The sequence below is a fragment of the Aquarana catesbeiana genome, linkage group LG07 (assembly GCF_042186555.1).
Source record: "Aquarana catesbeiana isolate 2022-GZ linkage group LG07, ASM4218655v1, whole genome shotgun sequence".
Classification (NCBI taxonomy): domain Eukaryota; kingdom Metazoa; phylum Chordata; class Amphibia; order Anura; family Ranidae; genus Aquarana; species Aquarana catesbeiana.
In genome coordinates this window covers 19,436,573-19,449,106 of record NC_133330.1, presented here as the reverse complement: position 1 = coordinate 19,449,106, position 12,534 = coordinate 19,436,573, and the positions used below count along the sequence as shown (strand labels likewise).

Sequence of the window (12,534 nt, the reverse complement as noted above, 5' to 3'; positions counted from 1 at the left end):
CAGTATATACCTGTATGCGTGTCTTGAGATAGATGATATTGGTTATGCTGGGTGTATTAGGGCACATAGGGGTTGATTTGGAGAGTGCAAAATCTGGTGCAGCTCTGCATAGAAACCAATCAGCTTTTAACTTCAGCTTGTTTAACCACTTGCTGATTAGCCGCCGCACTTATACTGTGGCAGGTCGGCTCTCCAGTGTGAACCGACGCACCTGTACGTCGGTCCGTGCATGTGAGATTGCTGGTGCGCGTCGGCGGGTCCAACGGACTTGATGGCCGCCCGCAATCAACTGTACACAGAGGCAGAACGGGGATCTGCCTTTGTAAACAAAGCAGGTCCCTATTCTAACAGGGGGGCAGGTCAGAGACCTACTGTTCCCAGTGATCAGGAATAGTGATCTCTGTCATGTCCCAGGCAGCCCATCCCCCCTGCAGTTAGAAAACGCTGAGGAAACACAGTTAACCCCTTGATCGCCCTCTAGTGTTAACCCCTTCCCTGCCAGGGTCATTTATACATTGATCAGTGCATTTTTTTAGCTCTGATCACTGTAATAATGTCACTGGTCCCCAAAAAGTGTCATTTGGGGTCAGATTTGTCCGCCGTAAGAAATCGCAGATCGCCGCAATTACCAGTAAAAACAATAAAAAATAAATAAAAGTCCCAGAATTTATCCTGTAGATTGTAGACGTGATAACTTTTGTACAAACCAATCAATATACGCCTATTGCGATTTTCTTTTTTTTCCCCCCCAAAATATGTAGAAGAATATATATCTGCCTAAACTGATGAATACATTGTTTTATATATTTTTTTTTTGGATATGTATTATAGCAGAAATTTAAAAAAATAGGTTTTTTTTCCAAAATTGTCTTTTTTGTCTATAGTTAAAAAAATAAAAATTGCAGAGGTGATCAAATACCACCAAAAGAAAGCTCTATTTGTGGGAAAAAAAGGACGTCAATTTTGTTTTGGGTACAGCGTCGCACGTCCGCGCAATTGTCAGTTAAACCGACGCAGTACCGAATCGCAAAAAATGGCCCCGGTCATTGAGGGTGAAAATCCTTCCGGTCCTTGAACGTTGATAAAAACAAACCTGGCAGCTGATTGGTTTCTATGCAGAGCTGCACCGGATTTTGTACTCTTCGGTTTTAGTAAATTAACCCCACAGTATGTATAGTGTAGGTGTGTTTTGGAGAGGACCATATAGATTATGCGGGGTGTAAAGGGAAGCACAGTGTGGACAGTGGACGTGTATAGGTGCAGTACATGGCAGGACCTGTTTGCTTTCTGATCCACGTCAGAACTTCTCTACCCTCGAAGGCTGCATCTACTGGGCAGGGAGTTGTGGCAGAACATTGTGTTTGCACGCTATAATAAATCTTACTTCATTCTTTCTGTTCTTTATGGAAATCTGGTCATTGAAGAGCAAGCTAGTCAGCAAGGAATACCCATCATCAGTCCCTGAACCTCTATTCACTGATCTAGAATGCTGTTCAGTGACATCTACTCTTCTGACTTTGCAAATCCCAAATAGTGAGACTGCAGTCATGGTTGATGAATTTACAGTATAATTAATTTATGCTGTAAGTATAATCGTATTGTGTACATTTGTACGGTTGTGATAAAAGTCTGAAGAACGTTGTGTAAGAAGTGAGCGTGGACCATATTACAGCCTTTCCTGCACTGCGCGAGCGCTCATGTGTCTGACTGGGAACAGTTACCACATGTGGACCATATTACTATGAGGACAATGTTCTCAGGTGCTGTATGTTACAAATATATGAGCGATGAGGAGCAGACCACATTACAACAAGGGCAATTTTCAGGGAGCTGAATGTTACAGACATATAAAAGGGAGGCAACCCACATTACACTGAGGACATTGTTCTGGGTGCTGTACATTAGGGCTCAATTACCACTTGCTTTGACTTTAGCATACATTAAAGCACCTACTGCTTCAGCATGCTTTTTTGATGCTTTAATATGCCTTGTGTGTGTTGATTTTCTATTTGTTTTATTGGGGCCCAGTAGATCCCCAGCTCATTAGTATCGGTGTTGAACAGATCCCCTGCTTATTGGTACCCTCGTTCAGCAGATCCCTGCTCAGTAGTAATGCCAGCTTGGCTAATCCCCCAGCTCTACCGATTCTTTAATTTTATGATTCTCCCCTCCCCCCCCCCTCTCTCTCCCCCCTCCCCCCCCTTCTCTCTCCCCCCTCCCCCCCCCCCTCCTCTCTCTCTCCTCTCTCTCTCCCCCCTTTCTCCTCTCTCTCCCCTCTCCCCCTCCCTCTCTCCCCCCCTCTCTCTCGCTCTCTCCCCCCCCCTCTCTCTCTCTCTCTCTCTCTCTCTCTCTCTCTCTCTCTCTCTCACCCCCCTCTCGCTTCACCCCCCTCTCGCTTCACCCCCCTCTCGCTTCATCTCTCTCTCTCTCTTCATCTCTCTCCCCCCTCTCTCTCTCTCTCTCTCTCTCTCTCTCTCTCTCTCTCTCTCTCTCTCTCTCTCTCTCTCTCTTCATCTCTCTCTCTCTCTCTCTCTCTCTCTCTTCATCTCTCTCTCTCTTCATCTCTCTCTCGCTTCATCTCTCTTTCTCGCTCTCTCTCTCTCTCTCTCTTCATCTCTCTCTCTCTCTCTCTCTCTCTCTCTCTCCATCTCTCTCTCTCTCTCTTCATCTCTCTCTCTTCATCTCTCTCTCGCTTCATCTCTCTTTCTCTCTCCCTCTCTCTCTCTCTCTCTCTCTCTCTCTTGCGCTCTCTCTCTTTCCCTCTTCATCCCCCTCTCTCTTCACCACTCTCTCTCTCTTCACCCCCCTCTCTCTCTCTTCACCCCCCTCTCTCTCTTCACCCCCCCCTTCATCTCTCTTCACCCCCCCTTCATCTCTCTCTCACCCATCTTCTCTACCCCCCCCCCTCTCTCTCTCTCTCTCTCTCTCTCTCTCTCTCTCTCTCTCTCTCTGTGACATTTGCTAGTTTCTCCTGATCTGGTCTTCCAGCTCTGCTGATCCTCCACCACTCAGTCCTCACTCTTCAAGTAATTATAAAGTCTTGTTTTGTTTTTTTAATAAAAATAACAAACATGTTATACTTGCCTGCTCTGTGCAGTGAATTTGTACAGAGCAACCCGGATCCTCCTCTTCTTGGGTCCCTCTTCTGCTCTTCTGGCCCCTCCCTCCTGTTGAGTGCCCCACAGCCAGCAGCTTGCTATGGGGGCACCAGAGCTGAGTCACAGCTTCATCTCTCTCTCTCTCTCTCTCTCTCTCGCTTCATCCCTCTCTCTCTCTCTCTCTCTCTCCATCCATCTTCTCTATCCCCCTCTCTCTCTCTCTCTCTCTCTCTCTCTCTCTCGTTTTATTTATCCCTCTCTCTTCTCTTATCTCTCATCTCTCTCTTCTCCTCCCCTTCTCTCTCTCTCTCTCTCTCTCTCTCTCTCTCTCTCTCTCTCTCTCTCTCTCTCTCTGTGACATTTGCTAGTTTCCCCTGATCTGGTCTTCCAGCTTTGCTGATCCTCCACCACTCAGTCCTCACTCTTCAAGTGATTATAAAGTCTTGTTTTGTTTTGTTTTTTTAATAAAAATAACAAACATGTTATACTTGCCTGCTCTGTGCAGTGAATTTGTACAGAGCAACCCGGATCCTCCTCTTCTTGGGTCCCTCTTCTGCTCACCTGGCCCCTCCCTCCGTTGAGTGCCCCCACAGCCAGCAGCTTGCTATGGGGCACCAGAGCTGAGTCACAGTTCCTTGTGTCCATTCAGACATGGAGCTGCGGTTCGGCCCGTCCCCTCTCTCTCCTCATTGGCTAACTGACTTTAATTGACAGCAGTGAGAGCTAATGGCATCACTGCTGTGTCTCAGCCAATCAGGAGGAAGAGTCCCAGACGGCCGAGACAATCGTGGACATCGCTGGACAATAATGCTGTGTGGTCTGCCCCCTTTGTATATGTCTATAATATACAGCACCCCAAAACATTGTCTTCGTTGTAATGTGATCTGCCATCCAACCCGTCTGTAGGGGCTCGTTTTACAGTTTGCTTCAAAATGTGGCATTGGACACGCTTTTTTTAAAAAGCTCTGAATGCAATCAAAGCGCCTCTCACTAAATATAATGGTTACCTTACAGTCCTGGTGACACATTGCGTTTGCTTTGCTTCAAAAAATGATAACCCATGTTGCTTTCTTGGTGCTTTAAAGCATCTCCAAAGCCTCCATAGAAGTCTCTGACAACACTCGTTCACAGCACCTACAGCGTTGAGGGGCTTTTATTCATCGTTAGCTTCGCTTTGTTTTGGAGGTATTGAATATCCCAGGATGCACTGGGAAACCAACAAGCAAACTGGCAAGACGTCATCAGCAGTCACTCAGGTAAGTATTAGGGGGGCTGAGGGGCGGCTGCTGCACACAGAAGGCTTTTTATCTTGATGCATAGACTGCATAAAAAAAACCTTCCGACTTTACAACCCCTTTCAGTCCTGCTCACCTTCTGCTATAGCGTTCCCATGTTGCACACCATGTGTGCTGTCTGCTAGTTGCTCTTCTCTTGTCCAGACCCCGCTCACCTTCCTGAGCTCCATGCTGCACACCGGACATGCCTTCTGCACCAAACACTCCCAGAATATATACACATGAACCCAAAGTGACTGCTGATGACGTCTTGACAGTTTCCTTGTTGGTTTCCCAGTGCATCCTGGGATATTTAATACCTGCAATACCTCCAAAAACAAAGCGAAGCTAACGATGAATAAAAGCCCCTCAAACACTGTAGATGCTGTTAACGAGTGTTGTCAGAGACTTCTATGGAGGCTTTGGAGATGCTTTAAAGCACCAAGAAAGCGACATATGGGGTATCATTATTGAAGCAAAGCAAACGCAATGTGTGACCAGGACTGTAAGGTAACCATTATATTTAGTGAGAGGCGCTTTGATTGGCATTCAGAGCGCTTTAAAAAAAGTGTCACATTTTGAAGCAAAGTGTAAACGAACCCTTACAGACAGGTGGGATGGCAGATCAGATAACAATGAAGACCATGTTCTGGAGTGCTGTATATTATAGACATCTACAAAGGGAGCACACCACATTGAGGGCAGCTTTCTGGGGGTGCTGTGTATTATCTCATATTACAGTCGCAGCTCCCTGTCGCAGGAAGTTGAATCGGTTGGTGAAGAAGATGGGAGTTACAAGCAGGCAGTAGGTGAGCTGTAGGCTGCATCTCTGTCCCAGCTCTATAAGCAATTATGGTAAAAATCTGAGTTTTTTTTTTTTTTTTTTCAGGAGCTGATTGCGACATTGGTGACCCATGTGTGCAGCGGGTATTCCGATGAGGTGGACTCCTCACTGGATATAATAACAGATTTGATATCCAGTAACTCTACAGCCGTGGCCCTCTACGCCGTGTTCATCAAGGTGGGTGAATGCTGGTGGGGACTGATCTCCGCGGATGGTCAGCTTTACATTTTTACTGTTATAAATTGCTATCATCTGTGCTGGAGGAACACAAAGCTTTTCTTTTATCTGTTCATTGCAGATTTATCATATTAACAGGCGCACACATAGGACTGAGCATTATAGAAATCGTTCCTTTCCCCGTGAAATGCCATGACGTGTTAATCAAAAAGGGGATTGGTTTTATAGAGTAAAACAGGGGTCTCCAAACTTTCTAAACAAAGGGCAAGTTTACTGTCCTTTAGACTTTAGGAGGGTCAGACGGTGGCCAGTGGGAGTAGAAAAGGTCCTGACATCAGTGGAAAAAATAATGCCTCATTGTATGTTTCAGTGAGAGTAACTGCGCACCATTATTGGTGTAAGTGGGACGAATTGTGCCCCATCAATGATGTCATTGGGCCCCATTGTTGGTGTCATTGGGAGGAATTGTGCCCTATTGTTGGTGTCATTGGGCCCCACTGTTGGTGTCATTGAGAGGATTTGTGCCCCATCATTGGTGTCATTGGGCTCCATTGTTGGTGTCATTGGGAGGAATTGTGCCCCATTGTTGGTGTCAACGGGGGAACTGTTCCACCTTAGTTGGTGTCATTGGGGGAAATTGTCCCCCATTGTTATGTGTCATTGGGCCCCATTGTTGGTGTCATTGGGAGGAATTGTTCTCCCTTAGTTGGTGTCATTGGGAGGAATTGTGCCCAATTGTTGGTGTCATTGGGCCCCACTGTTGGTGTCATTGAGAGGATTTGTGCCCTGTCATTGGGCTCCATTGTTGGTGTCATTGGGAGGAATTGTGCCCCATTGTTGGTGTCAACTGGGGAACTGTTCCACCTTAGTTGGTGTCATTGGGGAAAATTGTGCCCCATTGTTAGGTGTCATTGGGCCCCATTGTTGGTGTCATTGGAGGAATTGTGCCCCATTGTTGGAGTCAGCGGGGGGGACTGTTCCACCTAAGTTGGTGTTATTGGGAGGAATTATGCCCCATCGATGATGTCATTGGGCCCCATTGTTGGTGTCATTGGGAGGAATTGTGCCCCATTGTTGGTGTCAGTGGGGGGAATTGTTCTACCTTAGTTGGTGTCATTGGGAGGAATTGTGCCCAATTGTTGGTGTCATTGGGCCCCACTGTTGGTGTCATTGAGAGGATTTGTGCCCCATCATTGGTGTCATTGGGCTCCATTGTTGGTGTCATTGGGAGGAATTGTGCCCCATTTTTGGTGTCAACGGGGGAACTGTTCCACCTTAGTTGGTGTCATTGGGGGAAATTGTGCCCCATTGTTGGTGTTAGCGGGGGGGGGGGGGGACTGTTCCACCTTAGTTGGTATCATTGGGAGAAATTGTGCCCCCTTCATTATTGGTGTCAGTGGGGGGGAATTATCCCCTATCGTTGGTATCAGTGGATGAAATAGTGCTCCAAGGGCTGGATAAAAGCAAGCAAAGGGCCACACCTGGCCCCCCGGGCCTCAGTTCAGAGACCACTGTATTAAAACATTGCTTTATCTTTGTAACAGAAGGCTTCAGCTTTCTTGACATTTCATGTGTAATGTCTCCAAAACAAATAAAGCAAACCTGAGCCTTGGCAAGTCCCACAAAAGAAAATTCCAAGCCCCAGCCCTTCCTTACCTAGGCCTGAGCTTGAGCCAACGATGTGCACGAGAGCAGCAGCTCTACCCCCTCCTCATTGGCTCAGACACAGCAGCGGGAGCCATTGGCGCAGTGAGGGAGCAGGGGTCATGGCTGAGCCGCGCTCTGTGTGGCTTATGGATACACAGAGCAGGCTTGGGAGCGAGCACGCATGAGTGCCCCCCATAGCAAGTGGCTTGCTATAGGTGAACTTGGCATGAGGAAGGAGCCAGGAACCGGCGGGGGATCTGAGAAGATTAGGATCGGGGCTGCTCTGTGCAAAACTATTACACAGAGCAGGTAAGTGGTAATGTGTTTGTCATTTTTTTTGTTTTAACCACTTCCCGCCCAAAGACGTCATATGATGTCCTCGACTTTCAGTGGAAATATCTGAATGATGCCTGCAGTTACAGGCATCATTCAGATATCCTTGTTTTCACCAAGCGATTCTGTGCACCATAAGAATGATCATAGCGGCGGTTCTGCCGCTTGATCGTTCTCACAGGCGACAGGAGGGGACACCCCCCCTCCCGCCGCCATCTGGTGCTTCTCCGGGCTCTCCCGTGCCATCGGGGACTCGGAAAATGAATCGGCTGCCGCCGGATAACGACAATAGAGATTTCCGGTGACCAGATGGTCACCAGTCATCTCTATGACCGTCGGAGGCCCGGGCGCGACGTTATGACGTCACGACCGGGCCACAGATCTGAACAAAGCCATGACCGCGGCTGGTAAGCATGAGATCGTGGATTTTTTTTTTTTCCGATCTCATGCTTTCCAGCCTGGAGGAGAGATGTGGGGTCTTATTGACCCCGCATCTCTCCATAAAGAGGACTTGTCACGAATGGCTCCTTTTACAAGGGATGTTTACATTCCTTGCAATAGGAATAAAAGTGATCAAAAAAAAATGTAAAAGAAAGTGTAAAAATAAAAAAAATTAAGTAAAATACAAAAAAAAAAAAAATGCAAGTCCCGCCCACATATATAAAGGCGTTTGAGCGCGAGCAACAACCTGCTACAGACCTTCTCTGTAATTCTAAACATGTAACCTGTAAACATTTTTAAAGTGTCGCCTTTGGAGATTTTTATGTACCGAAGTTTGGCGTCATTCCATGAGTGTGCGCAATTTTAAAGCGTAACATGTCGGGTATCTATTTACACGGCGTAACATCATCTTTCACATTATACAAAAAAATTGGGCTAACTTTACCGTTTTGTTATTTTTTAAATCATGAAACTGTTTTTTTCCACAAAAAAAAACGCGTTCGAAAAATTGTTGCGCAAATACCGTGTGAGATAAAGACCGCCATTTTATTCCCTAGGGTGTTTGCTAAAAAAATATATATAATGTTTGGGGGTTCTGAGTATTTTTCTAGCAAAAAATATTATGATTTTTACATGTAGGAGAGGAGTGCCAGAATAGGCCCGGTGTGGAAGTGGTTAAATGATGCTTTTAAATCACTCTAATTTACACAATGAGCAGAGTGTTCTGGGAGCATTGATCAATGTATCAATATATTTTCTTGCAGGGTATATTGGACTACCTGGATAACCTGAATGCCCAACAGATCCGCAAGCTCTTTCAAATCCTTTGCATGCTGGCGTTCATCCATGAAGGTGTTCACATCCAGGTACACACGACGAGATGCTTGAGGCCGGGCTCTTCTGCTGGTCCCCTCTGTACTTCCATGCATGCTAAGCTATTAGTGCCCATGCAGCTGGTGCAGTGCTCCAGGGATTTGAAATCCCCCGCTCTTCTTCCCGCTTCTTCTGGGTTGAGTCATAGTGATGCTGTGTGATGGTGCTAACCAATTAGAATTGCTCTGATCCATCCCAGAAGCACTGCACAGAGAAAATAAAGAGGAGCGTGGACTTCAAATTCCTGGACTGCTGCATGGGACAGCCCAGCATCCACAGAGTTTAGTGCAGCCGGGACCGGCAAGGGTGGGGAGGGTGTACAGTGTTCACCCTTTTTTTTTTTCTCTGAAAAAGGTGAACTTACACTTTTAAACCTACCTTTCTGTGATTGGTAGAGCATGAATTCCCATAATTTGCCACCTTTTGTCCTGAACCTGGGACTGTCAACTCATCTCTTCCACTACTGACAAGTACACATTTCACAAGGCTGATGGTTGGTTACATTTCGGTAAAACGCCAACTGAATCTGGTATATAGATTTAGGAAAACAAGGAGAGAAACGCTGGAACTGGTTATCCTGTTATATAGGAGTTATGATGGTATTGAGACGGGTATCTGGATTCTGGACTGGCAGTTTCTCCACGCCAAAAGAAGTAAGGGTGAGATTGAAGCACCCTGGGAATTAAAGTGGATCTTCACCCTCCCTCGGCACTCTTCTCCTCTCCTTCTTGCTCCCCCCTCCACAGTGCCAATATCGTTTTTTTTCCCCATCAAAGGCTCAACCCCCCCATGTTTCCGGAATTTGCCTAGGCGAATGCCATGGTGCTCCCGGTGCCGCCTGGGATGCATGACATGCAGTCCCATTCAGCAAAAAGGAGGGGGGAGGGGCCTGCACCCGAGAAGAGCTGGCAGCTGATCCGACAACATGGCGGTGCCTGACCTATGAAGCCGCTGCAGAGAACAAGGATCCCAGAGGCTCAAAGCCGGACCTGCTGGCTAGGTGAATATGTTTATTGTGCTGAAGAATGTCACAGGGAAGCAGCAAACAAATTGGAGGGGCGGCGAAAAGGCTGCAGTTCCTCTTTAATCATCCAAATATCAATATATTTTACTATAAATTAGAATAAAAGACCTCATCACAGAGCCAACGGTTTCCAGGGGCCAGAAACCACCCCACCTTCATCAGGGTTTGAAGATCGAACATGTACTGATCTGAATAATCACTATGATTTTAAACAATATTTTAACTGAACAAGTGCAGAGCAACTGGTTGGAGCCGCTCTTCAGGCCCTGGTGAAGGAGGTGGTTCCTGATTCCCGAAACGCGTTGGCTCTGTGATAAAGTCTTTTATCCTAAATTATTTTGGGCCATAAATTCATAACTGGACGATTATTTCTTGGTGTGGTGTTTTAGACTCACTGGGGTTGGGGTGGATTTTTTACTAAAACTGGAGAGTGCAAAATCTGGTGCAGCTGTGCATAGTAGCCAATTTACAATAAAAACCTGTAAGCTGATTGGTTTCTATGCAGAGCTGCACCAGATTTTGCACTCCCCAGTTTTAGTAAATCGACTCCACTGAATCCAGTGTATAGCAGGGACAAAACAAGATCAAGCAAGGCCCCTGTGCAAAGCTGCCGGTCTTCCCTTTATAATCAAATACACACCGCTCCTTCACTGCTCCAAAGATGCTGCTAGCAGGACTTTTTTTACCGTCCTGCCAGCGCACCGCTCCAGCGTGAAAGCCCTCGGGGCTTTCACACTGGAGACACAGCACCGGCTCTTTCAGGGCGCTTTGCAGGCGCTATTTTTAGCGCTGTAGCGCCTGCAAAGCGCACCAGTGTGAAAGGGGTCTTAGAGAGTTTGGTTTCAAAGGTTAGACTGGCAGTGTTGGACAGGGGCCCTGTTTGATCTTGTTTTGCCTGTGCTATTTCTCCTTTTTTTTTTTTTCCCCCTGAGCTACTAGTAGAGATAGTTTGGGGTCCTTCTGGGACACACAAAACCAGACCGAAACATTGTGGCCTTTTCATTATTTGTTTATTTCCTTAGGATGAGATGCACATTGTCATCAGGAAACAGCTTTCCAGTACAGTGGTGAAGTACAAGAGAATCGGAGTGATTGGGGCGGTGAGGATGCTGGGAAGCATGGCTACTAGTGACCGGTCAGATTCCACTCTCTTTTTTTTTTTTTCTTGCAATCTTTATAATTTTATAGTTATCATACAGCAATAAGGAGTAGATAGCGTACACATGTACATGACATATATGAGTATATACAGTAGAACCATTCTTTTTACCCACTTGACCCGCGGAAGATTTCCCCCCCTTCCGCCTTCATGCCCAGGCCATTTTTTGCGCTACGGCACTGCGTTACTTTTACTGACAATTGCGCAAACATACAACGCTGTACCCAAATAAATTTTATGTCCTTTTTTTCCCACAAATGGTTTTCTTTGGTGGTAATTGGTCACCACTGTTTTTTTGTTTTTTTTGTTTTTTGCACTATAAACAAAAAAAGACCGACAATTTTGAAATAATTCAATATTCAATAAAAAAATGGAAAATCTAATTTCTTCAAAAATTTAGGCCAATATGTATTCTGCTGCATATTTTTGGTAAAAAAAATCGAAATAAGTGTACCTTAGAGTGTAAGCTCCTTGAGGGTATGGACCGATGTGAATGTACAATTTATATGTAAAGCGCTGCGTAAATTGACGGCGCTATATAAGTACCTTAAATAATAATAATATATTGATTGGTTTGCTCAAAAGTTATAGCGTCTACAAACTATGGGATATTTTTATGGAATATTTTTTTGGTTTTTTTGGTTTTTTTTTTTTTAGTAGTAATGGCGATGATCAGCGACTTATAGCGGGACTGCGATATTGCGGCAGACAATTGGATACTGACACTTTTGACACTTTGTGGGAACCAGTGACACTAATACAGTGATCAGTGCTAAAAATATGCACTGTCACTGCACTATTGACACTGCCACGGAAGGGGTTAAACATCTAGGGGCGATCAAAGGGTTAAATGTGGGCTTAGCCAGTGTGTCTGTGCACTTTGTGTGGTGCTTTTACTAAGGGATGTGATGGATTTTACTCCCTGTTTTGCAGGGAGAGAAAATCCAGCACATCCCCGCTGACAGGACGGAGCTCTGCCTTGTTTACATAGGCAGAGCTCTGTCCAGCCTCTTTCCTCGACGATCAGCAGGTGCCGTCAGTCATTCTTTGGCCGGCACCTGCTGATTGGCTTCTGCTTTGACTAATCGCAGCAAAAGAGGTGCGCCGGCAGCACGCACTGCCTAGGCGGAGGAGCAGAATCGTGTGTGTGTGTATATGTATATATATATATATATATATATATATATATATATATATATATATATATATATATATATATATATATATATTATATATATATATATATATATTATATATTATATATATATATATGTGATTCTGCAGAGAACGACCGGCCCTGTAGCATTAAATCTGCTATGGGGTGGTTGTTTGTCACCGGCAATTTCAAAAAGATGAATCTGGAGGACACAGAGTTTTGTCATCTTAGTCCCTGTGTAGTTATGTATTGCTGTAGTATCTATGAGGGATGTGGTTTCTAGCTTCCTATGAAGTAAATCTGTTAGAATATAAAATGTGAAACTTTGTAGGTCAGAACACAAAGCTTGTTTAACAGTTCTAATTATTTCCCATCTCTCCTCATTGTCTGTCCCCCTTTTTGCCTCTAGGAGAAAGTCAGGAGGTGGCAAATCGGACGCAGGAACCCTGAGTCCGCATGTCTTCCGGCAGGTCAGTCACTCAGATGATTTCACCCTAAATAAATGATC

General features: G+C 45.5%; 1 protein-coding gene across 1 annotated transcript in view; it reads left to right on the top strand.

Annotated features, from left to right (window-relative positions):
- FANCD2 (FA complementation group D2) overlaps nt 1–12,534 on the top strand; it is a 66,772-nt gene that overhangs the window by 20,342 nt on the left and 33,896 nt on the right. Inside the window, exons 17-20 of the mRNA XM_073591710.1 lie at nt 5,262–5,393; nt 8,579–8,680; nt 10,734–10,846; nt 12,436–12,496. Of these exons, the coding sequence (XP_073447811.1) occupies nt 5,262–5,393; nt 8,579–8,680; nt 10,734–10,846; nt 12,436–12,496 (408 nt within the window). The remainder of the gene's footprint in view (nt 1–5,261; nt 5,394–8,578; nt 8,681–10,733; nt 10,847–12,435; nt 12,497–12,534) is intronic.